Source organism: Eptatretus burgeri, chromosome 8, assembly GCF_056783735.1.
Source record: "Eptatretus burgeri isolate ZD-2024b chromosome 8, Ebu_testis_v1, whole genome shotgun sequence".
NCBI classification, from domain to species: domain Eukaryota; kingdom Metazoa; phylum Chordata; class Myxini; order Myxiniformes; family Myxinidae; genus Eptatretus; species Eptatretus burgeri.
In genome coordinates, this window is record NC_140968.1 from 75,702,321 (window position 1) to 75,722,439 (window position 20,119).

The 20,119-nt window shown below is 40.2% G+C and overlaps 1 protein-coding gene and 1 long non-coding RNA gene across 5 annotated transcripts in view; one reads left to right on the forward strand and one right to left on the reverse strand.

Annotated features, from left to right (window-relative positions):
• LOC147022081 (uncharacterized) overlaps positions 1 to 20,119 on the reverse strand; it is a 101,736-nt gene that overhangs the window by 42,243 nt on the left and 39,374 nt on the right. For 3 of the 4 annotated variants that reach the window (XM_085892669.1, XM_085892670.1, XM_085892668.1), the window contains exons 4-7: positions 15,480 to 15,640; positions 14,272 to 14,377; positions 10,391 to 10,494; positions 1,271 to 1,523 (exon numbers count right to left, since the gene is read on the reverse strand). In XM_085892669.1, coding sequence (XP_085748795.1) covers positions 1,271 to 1,523; positions 10,391 to 10,494; positions 14,272 to 14,377; positions 15,480 to 15,640 — 624 coding nt within the window. Of the gene's footprint in view, positions 1 to 1,270; positions 1,524 to 10,390; positions 10,495 to 14,271; positions 14,378 to 15,462; positions 15,641 to 20,119 lie in introns of those variants that run through there. The other variant, XM_085892671.1, reaches the window with a different exon arrangement.
• Positions 1 to 20,119, forward strand: part of LOC147022082 (uncharacterized) — a 58,992-nt gene that overhangs the window by 12,887 nt on the left and 25,986 nt on the right. The window contains exon 3 of the long non-coding RNA XR_015061058.1: positions 6,270 to 9,634. This is a non-coding gene — a long non-coding RNA (uncharacterized LOC147022082). The remainder of the gene's footprint in view (positions 1 to 6,269; positions 9,635 to 20,119) is intronic.

Sequence of the window (20,119 nt, forward strand, 5' to 3'; positions counted from 1 at the left end):
TACCAATTATAAGCCATGGAATTCTTAAACATCCCTTTACTATAGCTATTCTCTACAGACTACTGTAATTAGAACTGTGACCAACTATAGTTTTAGCTCTAGTATTAAGGAGTAATTCTCAACAAACTACGAGGTTGTTTAATCTACAATTACCGCTGTAATCACTTCAGTTACCGGCAATCCTTACTGTAGTACATAAACCACAATAGCATAACCTATAGTGATTCTAAAGTTAACTTAAATTGCCAGAAAGCATATGAGAGTACAACTACAGTTTTAACTATACCATTTTGCCTCGCGCTTACTTCAAGGCCTAAAACGCACTTTTAAACATGCCTTCACCAGTGTGTGAAAGTTTCTTTGTTATTTAAACGCTTGTGATTACGTTTTGATCGTGCATTAGATAATCACTCTTCAGTGATTGGTCACTAACTTTGAATGGGTGATTATCGCATGATTAGCGATTCTACACACGTTTAACTCTCAAACGCCTTTCGTAAATTTGAGCCAAAATGTTTGTTTGTTTGTTTTTACCTGTGACATGTCACAGGCCTACAAGAGCATTGCTGTTGCTGGGGTTCTCGTTGGGGGTCGATTTTTGAAATGTGCATCCATTGGTTGGACAGCTGCCGAACCACACCCACATTGGTCACTTGACTCCACCCACCATGGCACCGAGACAAAATTGCCACCATCTTTGTTTACGGCTGGGCCAGACACATTATGCCTGTCGGCCTCTGCTGATTATACAGTACACTGCCAGTGTTTTAAAATATTTTTTGCGTCACAGGTTGTGACCACAGTGCGGTCATTCTTCTTAAATCTTGAGTGGAATAATTTTTCCTTGATGTTATTTAATGACCTAATTAAGACAAAAGTATTATCTCCAGACATAATTTAAACACAATGAACACTTAAGGTTGAAGTAATTACATCAAATTGTGTGTGATGGGACCAATGATAGACTACATCCCCCAGAAAGGCATATTTTGACCTGGCTTTGATTTTGCTTTGTCCACTTCAAAGGACATTCATGGTCTGGTCATGAGTTTTCTTTGTTCCACCTAACAATTGAAAGGGATTGAAGAAAAGAGTTTATACCAATTTAGATTTTGAAATGCAATTTCTCTTAATTCTTAATTGAAGTAAACCTGGGAAGACTCCATTATCCTTGCACAGATGCAGTGGGATGTAGGGGAGAGATGGGTAGGGGAATCAGAACCATGTGATCACAATCCAGATGTGTCAAATAGTCCAATGTGCAACTTACCTTTGCAATTAATGGAAATTTTTCACAACAAAAGTCGACAAAGTCAAGTGCCAGTGGACTAAGCGATCTGGAAGGTTGCACAGATGGTTTGTTGTCAATAGTAGGGGGCATGCTGTCACAGAGTCGAGAAATGTTGAGAGAGCTAGTATACCCTCTCCTGGTGATTGCTCCATCCTCAGACAGGTGATGTTCTAGACAACCATGTTTCAGATAGGCCTTGATGTCACTGAAAGATACTCGGCAATGGACACACCTGGAGATGGACACACGTGACAATGACTGATAAAGTAATGTTTTAGTAAGTAACTGGAGTTGATGATCCTCAGAAATGTCAATTCCCATAAAATTTAAACACACATGCTTGTGACACATTTCCCATAAATTCCCACATCATGGAAATGGATCAAACCAGCAGAAATAAAATCACAAAAAGCAACCTTTCAAAGCGCAACAGTCAGGTATATGCTAACGCAGTCCAATATGAGAGTGAAGGTGAAACAAAAATGGCAATAGTAAAAGGAATGTTTTTGCTTCGCTCGAAGATGTAAATAAAAGGCAGCAACTAATCTTGTACTTCATTCAAAAGAAAAAGATGAAGTTAGCTTCATGCAGAGAATGGATCATCCAATCATAATGGATCATTCAATCTCTTCTAAATTTGTACTTGGTATACATAAACAGACTAGAGGGGCACTCGGTGGAGCGCATATCTCCACCACATAATACCTGATCCACGAGAACATATCCGGCCAAATACATTTTTGAAATATCATGCTATACAGTACAGAGACATGACAGAAGTAAATAGACACCATGATTTTAAAATAATTTATTTATTGAGCATTTGAAGAACATTTGATCCATTTTAATACATACACAAGTATTTTGTGGTTACCATTTGTAGATTTCAATGCTTTTACTCTTTCCACTGTAATCACTTCAGTTACTGGCAATCCTTACTGTAGTACATAAACCACAATAGCATCACCTATAGTGATTCTAAAGTTAACTTAAATTGCCAGAAAGCATATGAGAGTACAACTACAGTTTTTTTTTTGTAATTACCATTTGTAGATTTCAATGCTTTTACTCTTTCGGGCATAGAACTAACGAGTTCCAAAATTTTCTCTTGTGGGGTTTCTGCCCAGGCTTCACGCAAAAGATTTAGCAATTCTGCCCATGATGTTGGTTTCCTGGACTTTTTCCGCACAGCTCGATCCAATATGGCCCAGAGGTGTTCAATGGGATTCATGTCAGGAGACTACTTGGCCATAGAAGTCACTTGATCCCATTTCTGTCCTGACATTCTTTGGTCTTTTTTGCAGCGTGGGATGGAGCTCTATCTTCCATGAACAGAGTGTTGTTTTTGACCATCTGACCAGTGGAAAAGACAGGGAGACGTTCATCCTCAAGGATAGAAATGTATAATCGTAGAGTTGATGTTGCCAACACACTCCACAAGCTCTGACCGACCAGCGCTCCAGATTACTCCCCACACCATCACTGAAAAACCATCGTGTTTGACAGTTGGCTGCAATCGGTTCAAAGAAAACTCTTGATTGGGAAGTCTCCAGACCCATACGTGTCCACTATCAGAAAATTGAGCAAATTGGGACTCATCTGAAGAAATTGCTTTTTGCCAAAACTCCAAGGGTCTGGTGGCCATCTCGTCAGCCCACTTCTTTCTCCTTTGAATGTTGACTGGTCTAAGAAGAGGTTTTCTCCTAGCTGCTCTTCCATAGTAGCCCAGTTGATGAAGGTACAACCTGGCAGTTCTTGCACAACCTTGGACCTCCTCTTTTTGAGATATTGTGCAATGTATCATTTTTAGCCCCATCTGTCAATGGTGAAGAATCACAAAAATAAATTTATCAGATCCAGATCCGGATCTTCACCAAAATGGAATGAATTCTTCCTTGTCACACACCCAACATGTACAGCAAGTTTCATCCGAATCCGTTTACAACTTTTTTGAGATATCGTGCTATATATTGTTTTTGCCCCGATCTCTCAATGGTGAAGAATCACTGAAAAAATTATAGTAGTCGGATCTGGATCCGGATCTTCCCTAAAAAAAATTTAAATCATCGTGTCTGGATCATCAATTTGTCCTTGTCACACACCGAACCTATCCACTAAATTTCATCCGGATCAGTCCACAACTTTTTGAGATATCCTGGACACAAACAGACAAACACACAGGCAGAAAGGGGTGAAAACATAGCCTCCTTCACCTTCAGTGGCAGAGGTAATTAATGGTAAATTCAATTCAGTTCCCCAATTTTTCACAGATGAAAATGAACTTTCAATTTAAAAACTAATCATCATTTGTCCTTGCAAAATACCAGTGGAACCCTCAACAGTGGAACCCTCAACCCTCAACAGTGGAACCCTCAACCCTCAACAGTGGAACCCTCAACAATACAACAATTATGAAATTTATCCTTTTGATTGTGTGGGCTGGCAAGATGGCCTAAGGAATGTATACTCCCCTAAAAGCTGTTTAGCCTGGGTTTGAATCCCAACCAGCTATAAACTGTCATCCTGGTGTTTCACGGGCGGGATGATTTTTTCATTGCAATTCACCCTAAACAAGGCTGAGAGCCACTAAATGTGTCAGGCTACAGAGAAAAAGAGGAGAAAAAAACTGGCAAAACCTTCACCAAGTCCTGAAATAAGGAAACCTCTTCACGAGGGGGTAACTAAGCCAGGTGGAAAAATAAATTTTCCTACTCCCATGGGGTGTTTTTTGGGAGACCATCACAGGAAGTGAAGTACAGCTGATATTTCAAGCTCTTTTAATCTGTCTAAGGGCTAACGCTCGAAAGGTCAGCCATATCTCAATAATATGATTAACATCCTCTTAATCGCTTTCAGTTGATAAAATCCAACATCAGCATTATAATCTTTTTACCTCCGCCACCAAAGGTGGAGAGAGGTTATGTTTTAACCCCTGTCTGTCCAGGAGCAGGATATCTCAAAAAGTTCGCAAATGGATCCAGATGCAACTTGGTGGACAGGTGAAGTGTGTGACAAGGCCAAATCGATTCGAATTTGGTCAAGATCCAGACACGATGATTAACAAAAAAACTTTCAAGCAGATTTTTTTTTTTTGACCATTGAGAGGTGGGACCAAAATGATTAGCATGATATTTCAAAAAGTTGTGGACAGATTGTGACGAAGCAAGGTGGATGAGTTGGGTGGATGACAGAACAAGCCGATTAGATTTTAGTTAAGGTCTGGATGCAGATCCGGCCTATCATTGGGATACAAAACGTAAACTATTCAGCCTAGCGGAGGTATGTGCTCCACGAAGTGCCGTTCTCATTAAACTCAGCAATGATAATCATGCAATTAAGCTCAAAATCGTGCACTTTGGGTTAAAACAATGAAACTTGGCACATTAACAATGACCCAGAATGGACATTTTTTTGATATGGACCCAAGTCAGCAGTGCCCCTGGTGGTGAGGAGAGCAACAAATATATGATCATGTCGCAATGATTGAAGAAAACTCGTATACGAGGTGTGTTCAAAAAGTATCCAACCTTAATTTTTCGTGCGTAAACAAACGAAGCTAGGGAGGCATGGTTTGGTGCACGTATGTAGGCGATCCTAATCCGTATGTGTGAATATTTCCCCACCTGCAGAAGCTGTCAGTCGCCGACAGACCGCCGATGAGTGAGGAAGTGTGAGTGAGTGCCGTCGGATATTCGTTTTTGACAAAATGATGGATCACTGTGGTCTCATCGGCAGTGATCACTGTGTTGGAGAAGTTGGGATCGCTGTTCACAGTCTCCAGCATGTCCTGTGCGATCTCCAAACGGAGTTGCTTCTGCTCGATCTTTAGCAGCTTTGGCACAAACTTCGCTGAGATTCTCCTGAGGCCCAAATCCTCAGTCACAATGGAATGGAACGGATCCAATGCTGACGCCCGCCTCGTCTGCAAGTTCTCCGATCGTGATTCGATGATCCTGCATCAGCAGGGTCCTCACTTGGTCAATGACGATCTCATTTTGGGATGTTGAGGGCCTACCAGAACGTGCTTCACTTTCCACTGATGTGCGACCATCTTTGAAGCGGTTGTACTGCTCTTTTATCTGTGTGGTGCCCATTGCTTCGTTCCCGAAGGCCTGTTGAATCTTGTGGATCGTTTCCACTTGGGAATCGCCAAGCTTTACACAAAATTTGATGCAGTAGCGTTGTTCAAGTTTTTCCGCCATTTTGTCAAAAACGAAAATCCGACGGCGCTCACTTATACTTCCTCACTCATCGGCGGTCTGTCGGCGACTGACAACTTCTGCAGGCGGGAAAATATTCACGCATATGGATTAGGATCGCCTACATAGTGCACCAAACCACGCCTCCCTAGCTTCATTTGTTTACGCACGAAAAATTAAGGTTGGATACTTTTTGAACACACCATATATATATATATATATATATATATATATATATATATATATATATATATATATATATATATATATATATATATATATATTCGAAGACAGAGTTCATTACAAAAAGGTGTAAATATAGTCATTGAAGTTGTTCTTTTTAAATGAAAACATATAGGTATTTTAAAATTTTAGTTGTCATCGAGACCAATACTTCTTTTCCTTGTGGATACTTCCGAGCCAAGCTCCTCCAAAAAGATTGAGATCGACGGGAAATTATGTATTCTTTGTCACACAGAAACACAACAACCTCTGCAGTACCCTGTGAATTCCAAGAGAAACAAGTAAAAAAAAAGACATAAAATGTCATAGCCCCTGTTTGCTTTTTTAGTAATTCTGCAATCTGGAGTTAAAGGGCAAGCCCATATTTATGTACAACTAAAATGGCCACCAGTCCACCAATTGGCCATCTTTGATCAGATCGCAAAATAAAGTGAGGGGCACATGTGTGCAATCATGTAATGTGCTTGTGCTAAGTTTGAACAAAATTGGACTATGCATGTTGGAGAAACAAAATCAGACCGATATGCTCTCTGCAGAATGGCACCACTCCCTTCGGTGACACACGTGGCTTTGAGGTCCATCTCTCACGACCAGCAAAGAGTCGATAGCCAGCGCCTTGCTCAGTACACGAGCCAATTCACAGCACGACACGAGAATCACGCAGCAATTTCGTCGTGCCGAGAGGAGAGCAAAGCAAGATCCTCCGTCCCAGCCATGTTCCTCTCACAACTACTACCGCGAACCTGACCCTTCTTCCACCTCGAGGCGTGGCTTTCTGGCATGAAAACCCGGGAAGGCGGGGCTTCTGCCTGCTTGGCACGCTTTGCTTGCTTGTTGTTGTCGTTATAAAAACATAACTCCTTCATGGCTGGTTTGTAAATGCAAACACGTAGGAATTGGTCACAGGGGGCAATCACATACTGGGGAGCTTGGCCTTAATCCCTATCTTATTAAGACAACACCACCCCCATGTGGTGACAAGTAATACTGAAGCTCACAGTTTCCCTACTTAATTACATTGAGATGTCTCCCACACGTCCACGGACCGAACAACTCCATTCAATCCTAACTTTCCTATTAAATTCCTCCATCTACCCCCACAACCGTAACAGTATGTATAATTAGAATGTGAGTATGTCTATAAAGTATGTACAATTACATTGTGAGTACGTGTATAAAGTATGGATAATTAGATTGTGAGTACGTGTATAAAGTATGTCGAATTAGAATTTGAGTAAGTCTGCAAAGTATGTAATATTAGAATGCAAGTGCACATATAAAGTATGTGTAATTTGAATGTTGGTACATCTATAAAGTATGCACAATTACAAAGGAGTATGTCTATAAAGTATGTAATATTAGAATGCGAGTTCATCTTTGAAGTATGTACAATTAGAAAGGAGAACATCAATAAAATATGTACAATTATAATGTGAGTACATCAAGAAAATATGTGCAATTATAATGTGAGTACACCTATAAAGTATGCACAATTATAATGTGAGTACATCAATAAAATATGTACAATTATAATGTGAGTACGTCTATAAAGTATGTACAATTAGAATGTGAGTACGTCTATAAAGTATGTACAATTAGAATGCAAGTACATCAATAAAATATGTACAATTATAATGCGAGTACATTAAGAAAATATGTACAATTATAATGTGAGTACATCAATAAAATATGTACAATTAGAATGCGAGTACTTCTTCAAAGTATGTCATACAGTATTAAAATGTGAGTATGTCTTCAAAGTATGTAATACAGTATTACAATGTGAGTACGTCTATAAATTATGTAAAATTAGAATACGAGTAAGTCAATAAAGTATGTACAATTATAATGTGAGTACGTCTATAGAGTATGTACAATTATAATGCGAGTACATCAAGAAAATGTGTACAATTATAATGTGAGTACATCAGGAAAATATGTACAATTATAATGCGAGTACATCAATAAAATATGTACAAATAGAATGTGAGTAAGTCTATAAAATATGTGCAATTGGAATGTGAGTACATCAATAAAATATGTGTAATTGGAATATGAGTACGTCTATAAAGTATGTACAATTATAATGCGAGTACATCAATAAAATATGTACAATTAGAATGTGAGTACGTCTTCAAAGTATGTAATACAGTATTAGAATGTGAGTACGTCTATAAATTATGTAAAATTAGAATGCAAGTAAGTCAATAAAGTGTGTGAAATTAGAATGTGAGTACATCGCTAAAGTATGTACAATTAGAATGTGAGTACATCGCTAAAGTTGGTACAATCAGAATGAGAGTATGTCTATAAAATGCACACGATAAAACCACACAAAACAAGTCCAGGCAGGGTATGCTTTCTTTGATTGCTCGTTCTGGATCCATTATGTGAACATATCATCATGTTTAGGCTTATATCCTTAAATACTGCATTGATTAAACAAATATTGCTGAAATTTGTAAGAGCTTATCTTTTTATTTGAGATATAAATTGATTGTTAACATCGAGCATCTGATATCTGATTTGCAATTTCAAGTATACAGAGAACTTGGAAAAATACTTTTGCAATTCAAAATGGGTAAAATGAAAATATTACAGTAATCTTCATATCATGTTAGCAATAAAAAAATTGTGAATGCCGTAAAACTATCCATATCAATTATTTTTTGTAAAGAAATTATATTTCACTCCATATATTTGTGTAATACCTGAAGCATTAAGATACAAATATACATTTTCTGCTTTTCTGGCCACCAGGGGTCCCTGTTGACTTGGGTCCATATCCAATAAATCGCCCTGTGGGGGACTGATGGTAATTTTGAATCCAAAAATCTGACAGATTAGGGGAGGGAGGCCGTCGCCGCATTTCCAAGGGGGATACGGCCATGGGGAGCACAACTTAAGGTTCGGGCATGATCACGATAGCGCATGGCCAGTTTGGTCTGGATCTGTTTCTTGGTTTCTGAGAAGATTTTTCAATAAAATACCAAAATTTGGGGCAAAACCCCCCTTTCACCCCCTTCACAGGGTGCGCATCTGGTTGGGGAGCACAACTCCATGAGACGTTGCCATCCTGATGCATCGTACAAAATTGTCTAAATCGGTCGGGTAGTTTGTGAAGAGATGTTTTAGTCAAATGTCAATGGACAACGAGACCCATTCTATGAACTTATTTCAGAGAAATAACCTAAAAATGATCAGTTTGGATGAAAGTATTGTTGCGGAAATAGTTTCCAAGGGTAAAAGTGTGCATATATTAGCAATAATTATTTCCATAGTGCATGTTTAGCCAAAGTGTGAAGTAAAATGACCATATTAGGAAATGTGTCATTATTTGTAATAGAAGGCAGAAGGCTCCCTTCCCTGTATGTTCATGTCTAAAACCACTTCTCCATGGAACCTTTTTAATGTTTCATCTCAATGTAATTCGTACTCTATGTGCTTTTTGGGGAGAAACAAGGCCAAAGGCATGAGTTTTGGCATGAAGGCACAGCCCGGACATGTTCCCAGAACTTTCACAAAGCTTAAGGGGTGCACCTTGATTGATGGCCGAATCGCCAATCTATATAGGGCGGACAAGGTGGGGTGTCGCAGGAGCCTATAAAAGGCAGTATGCACATCCCAGAGTGTGCTGGTGGATTCATGCACATCAAGGCACCGGCGAGTGTGCAGTTAGAGTCCTCTTCCTGGCTTTGGAGCTTGCGGGTCGTGGTTCCTGATTCCTTTCTCCATGCTGTTCCACGGACCATTTGCTTGCGATACAGCTTGGGCGGTTTCAGCTGTCAGCCAGACGGGGTCAGAGAACTGCGGAGTCTGACCTGCTGCTGCGAAGATGCCGTCCGATTCCCACCTGTCCAGCCGCACATTGGTCACACGGCCGTCGTCTGAGTTGCAGAGGGTATTCTATTGTCCTGTCTTTTCTTCCTGGTCCTTCTCCTGTGGTATGCCTGGGGTCTGTTAAGGCTTCTCTAAATATCTCTTCGTATGCACAATAGGTGGGGGCACGTGTTTCAGTTTGTAAATAGAATTATGGAATAAATGTTCTCGTGTCCCTTGTTCTTCCCTCCTCCACTTAGTTAAATACACACATTAAGTGACTTGGTTTTCTGTGGAGTGATTTTAGTCGTCCTGATCGCAAGCCATGTTGATTATTAATTGTCCGTCAAAGGACAGATTGGGTTCGAGGCGATTAGCACCCCATGCGAAACAACCCGCATCCGGCGCGGAAAACCACTCATGCCGCCAATTTGGTGCCAGGGATGAGGGAAGTACTAGCATATCGCTTAACCAGCTCAGAGATCACACCAAGCTATGGTAGCGTGGCGCATAGGCCAGTGACCCTGCTTGGAGCGTCAGAACCAGTGGACCTGCGTGATCACTTTAAAAGTGGTTTGTCAGGATTCGGACCAGGAAACTGTCCCAGTCTGGCAACTGTAACAGTATTAATGTGCCAAGTTTCTTGCTTTTAACCCACAGTGCACAATTTTGGCAAACTCATTAGTTAACAGCCATGATATTAAGGTGCTTGATTCAAATGAGGTAAGATCTTCAAGTATCAAGTCATAGAAGTGAAAAGTACAATTTTGGAATCAAGTACTGAACAGAGGTTGTTGAAAAATTCTCCCGAACAAAAGTAATAGAGTGGCTGTCTCACCACAAAGACATGGAAGGATGACTTGCCAGATGACTTTCCAAGGTACACTTGCTTGGTAACTTTTTGGTACACACAGGACATGTGTACACAGATCTGGCCTGAACCTGTGGAAGACATACACAAAGACTCATACAAATGTGCAGGCAAACAAAAACGTTACAGACATCTGAGGAATTCCTTCATTTTTCCTTCTTGTACCTCACTTAATACAACAATGTTGTAGAAAGATAAAAATCCAGCCAACCATATACATTCATAATATGCTCAAATAGATACCTACGAGAAATAATATACCAACTCTGGAAAGCACTGTCCAGAGCTGGTGTTAATGACCAAGCTGAAAGTATGGGTGTTAATGTTTCTTCAACAACAGTAAGATACACCTCAGCACAAAGTGGTCCCAATGGATGTGTAGCTGCCAAGAAGAAAAAAAAAAAAAAAAAAAAAAAAAAGCAGAAGTAGCTTTGCCAACTTTGCCTCTCCTCAGCAAAAGGATTTGATTTCTACATGCTTGTCATGTGATATTTCATACCCAGGAACCATAGTATTCACAACTCCATAAAAATATCACCACCTCCACTTTTATTGTCCTGCAGATGTGGTACTTTCTGATTGCTTACATGACAACCATTCACTGTGCACTACATGAATGCATGACTGCACTGTGGAGCATTTAATACACTACCGGTCAAAAGTTTTAAAACACCCCCATTTTTCCAGTTTTTACTGAAATTTAAGCAGTTTCATGTTTCAATGTACTCTGAAATTATAGCAGAGAACAAATAAACAATTGCAGATAAAAAAGAAATCATGGGATCACTTGGTTGAACAAAATATAATCTAATTTTTGACTCAAAGGAGCCACCTTTTGCAGATATAACAGCCGAACATACCGGTGGCATTCTTTCTACAATGGAAATCAAATATTGTTCGGAAAGTTCTTCCCAACACTGTTGCAGAAGTTCCCACAAATGTGCTGCACTTGTAGGTTGCTTTGCTTTCACCCTTCTGTCCAGTTAATCCCAAACCAGCTCGATGGGGTTTAAGTCTGGAGACTGTACTGGCCATTCCATGATTTGAAGCTTACCGTCTTGTTCTTTTCTTCTAAGGTCGTTCTGACATGGCCTGGAGGTATGTTTTGGGTAGTTATCTTGTTGTAGGATGAACCCCTGACCAACTAGGTGAAGACCAGAGGGTTTTGCACAGCGCTGCAAAATGCTGTGGTAGCCCTTTTGGTTCAGGGTGCCAGTCACTCTGTGCAAGTTGCTGACTCTGGATCTAGCAAAAGAGCCTCAGATCATCACGCTTCTTCCTCCATGTTTGACAGTTGGTGTCACACACTGAGGAACCATCCTTTCGCCTACTCGATGGCATACAAAAACCCTGTGTGATGAACCGAATATTTCAAATTTTTATTCATCGGTCCATAAGACCTTCTTCCAGTTTTCAGTAGTCCACTGGCAGTGCTTCATGGCCCAGGCAAGCCTCTTTTTGTTATTTTGCCATCTTAGGAATAGCTTTCTTACTGCCACTCGACCTGTCAAACCTGCAGCTCAAAGTCTTCTCTTCACAGTTGAAACTGATTCTTGCTTACCTCGACCAGTGTTAAGCTGTGCTTGAAGCTGCTGTCCTGTGAGCCGCCTATCACGCAAGCTATTGACTCTCAGAAACTTGTCTTCTGATTGTGTTGTGGCATTGGGTCTGCCAGACCTCTTCCTGTCAGAGTTCCCTCCAATTTCCAAGTGCCTTTTGATGGTGTCGGAAACTGTACTCACTGACACCTTGGCTTACTTTGCAATTTCTCAAAAGGAAAGACCTCCACTTTTAATGGTTATAATGGTCTGTCTGTCTTCCTTTGTTAATTGTTTTTTTCTCGCCATTATGACAGCAATATACTACTTCCTGCAGTGCAATATTGTCCAAATAATGATTCAGAGGGTGTAGCAACACAGTCTGTTCCAACACTGCTTTTATACAGACAGAGGGTTTGTAACTAATCAACAAAAGTTGGGACACCTGTAGGAATTGTTTGCATGAACTTTCAAGGCTTAATTTACTTCCATTGCTGAAGAACAGCTGCAGTTGCTAACCCATTACTTGTTCCCTGAAAAGGGCCTTTTTTAACAACTGAAATTTACATTATTTTTCAGTTTTTGGTGACCTAAACTCTTTTTTTTTTAAACCTCTGGCAGTTTATCGCTTACCTTTGTACCATTTCAGGTTATTCACTGGACTTGAACTGCTTAAATTTAAGGAAAAACTCGAAAAAGTTGGCACAACCTGATTGATGCTCGCACAGGCGTAGCAATCTACTAGTGTCGGCAGTCGGAACCTGTGCTTTTATGCCAGCTTGAGACTTGCATGAGGCTGGACAGCATGCTATGAATAGGCCCTGACCCTACTCGATTTGACACGTGGGGGAAACATGAGAGGACATAATTACCTTGACAACTATAAATTTAACCCATCCACCCAGCGTGGCCATATCAGACAAACCTCACCCGATCACGTGTCCTTAATAAATGGTCCAAAAGTAATAAAGTATGGGAGTACACATATGGTGCTAAGGCTTTAAAATGGCTACAGACCAATTCCCCATAAACCTAACAATTGTCAACAGTATAACACATACACATGCATGCAGACACACACATGGAGGTGGATACTTTGAGACCTGGGAAGGCTTCATTTCACCTTCTGAAACCAACGATACACACATGTCCATGTGCACGGTAAACAGTTATGTAAAATTATATTGCCGAGTGGTCTAATTTAATAATTTCCAGGAAATATTTTCCTTGACATCCCATTGGATTCCTACATGATCATCTGAAAATTTCACGTGCTTTTTGCATACTGTGTGGATAATTCACTGTGCACATGTTTTTAGTCATGTGATATTGCTCCACGTGGTTTTTCGCAACAGTACAATTATTTGGTCTCTCCAAGCTGAAGTTTCACACATTTTTTGCATTCTAATCATCATTATCGAGATATCCCGCCTTTCTGAAAATGAGCATCCATGTGCCATTGGCACGCTCGAGACCGGAATGGCTCAAAGATTGTTGCTACTCACTTTGGTGTTCATCGCAACACAATACTGTACAGTCACCTCGGAGGCTTTATCGACAATCTGTAAGCACCAAAGATCGACTACATTCTGGGTGACCCCGTGCGATGTCACGTCGGCAAGATAACCATATCCTCTTAGGGCACCTCAGGAATCGGTTCCAGACTGCAGCTTTGACAGCGAGAAGCATCCCTCGGTTGAGACCAATTTGACGCTAATGGTGGTTACACCAGATTCTGTTTGATGACTTTTGACCTCACCCCTCTTTGAGCCCCTATGAACATGTCGTGCACAAATCTGTTGATCTTTGGACATTGATTTACTATACACCGAATATTAATAAATAACATGACCAAGTATCATGATGTGTTGTATCAGAATGCTCATTTAGATGCACAGGAAACTTTGTGTAATATATATATATATATATATATATATATATATATATATATATATATATATATATATATATATATATATATATATATATATATATATATATATTCTGACAAAGTGGAGAGTATGCAAAACTCCTATCAACAGGATTTCAGTAAAGCTGTCATCCTACAATGTCCTGAAATAGGTGGGTTATGGTATTATTAATTATTATTAGTAGTGGTTGTAGTAATAATAATGTGAACAATAACTATTCCATAGTTTCTTTCAATCATCCTGTTTGAGTAGAGTGTGAATTTGTCCACCTTGAATTCTTCCTGGTATATCAGCAAAGCAGCATCAATTAATTGAGCTTTCTATAGGAGACAATTATGATGTTAACGATGATGACATGATTCTTTATAATGATTTTCACCTTGCCAGCAGGCAGCATGTGATTGCCATGACCCTCAGAAAGGGTGGCCTTGTTGCATACAATGGGATTCTCTGCTTCCTCTTGCCTCTCATGAATCTTCATGTGCCTGCCAGAGCCAATAGAGAGTTTGGGCAGTTGTTGCAGGGAAGGGGCAAAGGGCATTGTTCAAATGTTTGCATTTTGATTATCTCGGTGTACCCAGGCTTGTAGTAGCATTTCACCTTGTGACCTTCAAATGATGAGTCAAGCACTGCATACTTCACAAGCAGCTATATATATATATATATATATATATATATATATATATATATATATATATATATATATATATATATATTTCTATAATACTGCCCTGTGGAGATCCCTCCAATTAAAAATAAAATTTTGCATCTGCCAATATCTCAAGTACCACTCACCAATCACATCATAACTGCTCTCACTGCAAACACCTCACACACAAACTCTCAGAAAATGAAATTGCAAAGCGCCCTTTTACATGCATGTAACCGCCATGCAGTCTCTTACCTTGCTGTTGGGTGCCTGTCCCCCCTCCCCCCAATACGGTGCATGACATTGCCCCAGATATCCCGCCTCCCCCAAGCACATTCATGGTGCACCTCCTCTATTCAGATATTTAAATTCTCTCCACACAAAATGTGACACCCCATCTTCCTATGTACATCATTCACTCCACCTATCTATCACCCAGGATCATGCCTGCATCTGTTTCTCACCTTTATTACTGCTGTCACACACTTATTCGTCCCAACTAACTTGTACTACCACATCTGCAGTTTCACCCCTTCTTACGCCTGTTGGCATAAGGTGGCATCGACCTACGTATACACAAGGGGATGGGAAGCTTTTGGCTATTGCATATGCAATCTGTACAGTGATGGAGGGAAACGGTTTAACAAAGTAGCATATGGTTGGGGACGGTGGGAGCAAAGCGTTTGTAGTCAGGTAATATTATTGAAAGTCATAACATGATTATCAACATCAAATATATTTTTATTAACCGATTTCTTTATATCGTGCTCTTGAGGGTAATGGAATTTGGGATTGAAATTAGTCATTTCTGCATATATGAAAGTGTAGATGCCGCAAAGCCTTCAATCATCACCAGCTTAATCTATCCCATCACCAATACTGATCAACACAATCATCTTAATTAATTTAGGTTTTAACCACCTCCAGCTGCTATGTACCGATGCATGTTGCCATTGGTGGTAAAGGCCTGGCCACAGACATTGCAACAGTAAGGCCTCTCTCCTGAGTGGACCAGCATGTGGCGGTCTAGGGAGCTTGCAGAACTTAAAGCACGACCACAAATACTACACACGTGGCCTGCCGCAGCCTCACAGTTGCTCTAGGGAGTGGAAGGAGAAAGGAGAATAATAAAAAAAATTTTTAGAGTGAGTTTATAATGTAACAAATGCAATTCCTTGATGTTGCATCACCGTCATTCATCATCTCGACATAAAAAGACTGTGGGGTCTGCTTCTTGCTTAAAGAAAACAAATGTAGACTTACTTTTTCTTGAGATGTCATCCTTACAACCTCCTTGCTATCTGTTCATTGGATCCACCATGGTCATTGCTTTGCATCTTTTATATTGCCACCTGTTATAAAACTTTACAGAAAAATCATCTGTTTGAATGCTTTGGATGATTAAGGTGCTTCATCGTTTTAACCAATCTCTCACCCAATGACGAAAAATTTGTACAATAATGATGCTGATGGAAAGTTGCAAAGCCAGGTGACTACAAACACGACATGTTTTGGTGCAGGTCCATAATACTGGGCAGTTTGGTGGTGGAGTGGGTCAAACCTTTTTGCATTGTTCTCACTGGTTGGCGGCCATCATCAGAACATCATTTTTACACCGTGCGACACAGTGGTAACCTGTACAAGATTCATTCAAGCCTTGAACTGTTATCGACTTATCATGGAACACCCAGACCCTCTGTTCATGGCACCGGTTTGCAAATATGACTTCCTTAGGCGAAGCCGAATTCCATCTATTTTTGGTCAATTTCATCTTTCAACACCGACAGAACAAGGATCAAGTTTAGAAATATGTCAACATTCTGACAATTAAGCAAAACATTGTGCTTTTTTATGTTGTAAAAACCTGACCTATGATAAAGGATGAACAAACACGCAGATCATTTGGAAGTTCTGAAACAAGGAAAATGAGAATGGCACTCTTCGACGTCGTGACATCAACAGATGCCTCTGTCCACATTATTACATCAGTATACATACTTGTACCAAGTTTGATTGAAATCCTTTCAGCTATTCTGAAGTACCACATTTTTACCTGACATGGCCTCTGACATTTGACATTTTGATGCCAAAATCTAATCACTTCATCTTTGCATCATTATACATATTTGAACCAACTTTGACTTCGATCTTTTCAGCCATTCTTAAGTTATCGTGGCAACGAAAACCTATCACAGACAGACGCACAGACAGATAACTCAAAAACAATGCCTCCAGCAACTTTGTCACCAGAGGCAAAACAAAAAAGAAAATAAACTCATAAAATAATTTTACCTTTATTCGATTAATGCCCAAATAGCAATAACTAAAACGGCACTCAGTAGAGCGCGTACCTCCGCCAGAATGGACAGTTTACGTTTGTATGACACTTTGCCGGATCTGAATCCGGACCTCAAGCAAAATAGAGTTCATTCATTCTTCTTACACACACAACCTGTCCACCAAGTTTCGTCCAAATCCATCGATAACCATTTGAGATATTGTGCTGCATATTGTTTTTGGCCCCATCTCTTAATAGTGTAGAATCACTTAAAACATAGGGCTGGTGTTGACTTAGTGGTTAATGTGGCTGGCTTAAGATCCTAGGGTCTTGAGTTCCAGCCCCTGTCAGGTTGTTGAATTAATACCAGGTAGGGTAGACTGAGCCTGCCATCCTTCCGAGGTCAGCAAATTTGATTACCAGTGTGCTGCTAACAGGGGCATTGCATCAGCGGCACAGCCATGCCCCCAGAAAATAATGCAGCCAAGCAGCCATAGGCTGCATACGAAGAAATAAATAAACTTAAAAACATTCTCGGATCCAGATCTTCACCAAAATCTAATCAATTGGTCCTTGTCAAACACCCAAACTGTCCACGAAGTTTCATCCGAATCCATCCATAACTTTTGAGATATCCTGCTCACGGACAAACAAGGGTGAAAACATAACCCCTCAATACCATTGTTATGGGGAGAAGGTTGGAGTAAGAAAAATAAATACAGTATCCCCATGAATCAGCATTCCTTAAAAAAAAAAAAAATCAACCATAATTGAGGTTAAGGGAAAATAAAAGGCATTCACCAATTTCTGTACAACTGGTACACCGACAGATTATGTGGGGACATCAGTGCTGGTGATACAAGGGAAATGCAATGGCACATGTGCTGGAGAGCAATAATGACTCCAGCACAAATGCGTGTTCAAACTGTTCGGTTTCAAAGGTTAGGGGCAGCACAATGCTCGTTCGTGAGCTCGTTTGCATTTGGTTGTACAAATAGCATGCGAACGTGTCTGCCTTTTCTTGTGCAAGGCTGTAGTCACTTCAGCTTTCTCCCGTTCAATCAAACGAGGCAACAAGAGGTGCAAAAAGGTGTCTCAGATTGTGCAGCAGCTGAGTCGTTTGTAAGTGCGCAAAGTTCCGTTTTGTAGATCAGAATGATTCAGCAGGTTGAGTTGTGGTCTTACTGTGCCATTAGGAAAATGCAACAATCGGCAAGTCTGAATTCACTTCAAATGGACGGCTTCCGATTCTATAAGTCGATATACATTGCTGGTCGAAGACGTTTTCACATCAAAGGTTTTCAGGCCAATGACTTGTAAATCGGCTCTATGAGACTACACATGGGAGAGATCGGTCGGTGCAGCCATAACATCGGGAGTGAAATTCGTACAAATTGTGACGAAACAATACATTATAATGTGGTGATGATTTATCAATGGAACTTGTCAATGTGTTGACCTGTTTCGTGTTCTCACATGAGCACACAGCTGAGATCCCATGCTTATATGATATACATATATATATATATATATATATATATATATATATATATATATATATATATATATATATATATATATATATATATATAGTGGAGGAATGTACAGTACTCATTGTCTTATATTCTTTCAAATGTAAACAAAACTACATGACATGGATGTCTCGCATCGATCCCATATTGCATGTAATATAGGTACACGTTCATCCATGAACCTTTCACACGAGGAAAAGAAGGAAAGCATTTAGTTGGGAGCAAGCACACAGATACGCTCACAAAAAAAAAATGCAGCTTATGGCTTCGTTTCAGTCTGTGAGAAACACACAACTGCCCGCTACTAAATGCAGCGTCAGCTGCTAATAGCAGTATCAGTAAGCCTCCAGACTTTGGAAGCTTTTGTAACAACACCAGCCATCTTCAACTCACCCCACCTCCTCCCACTTCCCACTCACCCCCGAATCAGCGTGGAGTAGATGCTTCACCACGAGTCGACGGCAAGCCGTCACGTGAGAGATTATATCCAGATCGCACCTCTTAACTGGAATGGTGACCATGAACCCACGTGGTGCTATCTGGATAGAATCACTCACAGAACAGCTTGCCAACTCAACTCTTTTACAGGGAAGGAGGGGAGAGATGGGGGAGGGGTGGGGTGGGGGAGGGAGGCATCGATTCACCAGTAAGCCATGAAAAAGTCAGGCATGAAAGGGTTCAAATAATAAATTCTACAATTATTAATCTAAATACTGCAGAAGAAGTTGACATGTAATCTTCATAAATCATCATTTTTGTAAGACTAACACAATGTATACTCGTGAAATATGAAGGACGAGCTCAAAGCTGTGTAAAGGTATGCCCACGTTACTCCCCTATCCATGACCTTTCTGCTGAGGTGGGGATCATCCATGTGCATCAAGTAGTTGCATTGAGGTAGATATTAACATGAAACACAAAATATAAATTGTACAAATCCCTGGAAATCAAACGACCTTAAACACTGTATTATTTCGATGAAGGAGTCTGGCCATTTAGAGGTTGGGTAAGGGGTGGTGTCAATTTAACAAATCATCCCCATATTCTCTGAATACCAAACCAATTTCACGAGCTCTTAAAATAGCTTGAAATGATTTTGCCTTTTTCAGAACTAAACTCTTTAATAAATACCAACTCTGACGAATGGAAGGTGGATGATATGGGAAATAATGAAAATGGAACGTTTATCTTAAACGTGTCGTTTGTCTGAATGCAAGTTCCAAATGTTGCGAGTAAATACATGAAAATACACAATGATGAAACATGAAACTTAGAGGAGACCATTTGGTGAATCACGTCTGTGCCATATCCACATCCCAGCTCCCACTGCTCCAAGTAGTACTGAAGTACAGATAAGTTCGAGCCAACAATTAGGCCAGGGAAAAGGATGTCGTTGTACCAGCATACAATGGCATTTTCAAAATTCGAAAATGGTGAAGGATCTTCAATGTTCATAACCAAAGTGAAAATGGGACAGCCAGATTTGCACTTCCATCAGGAGAAAAAAAAACAAAAAACAAGCACCAAGATGCAGTGCCCCTGCTGCCGATGCATCAGCATTAGGCAGCTTGGGATAAATGAACCTCAACCAAACATCAGCTGGTACAGACTTGTGTCCCATTTCTGGGTTTTGGTCAGTATTTAGGGTCAATCCACTCACTCGTTTCTACACAACAATGGGGATTGAACCCACACAAGTGGAGTGAAGAAAAGTCTTTAACCACTAAGACTGTACAGCCATTCTCATCTGTCTGTTCGACAAACAAAT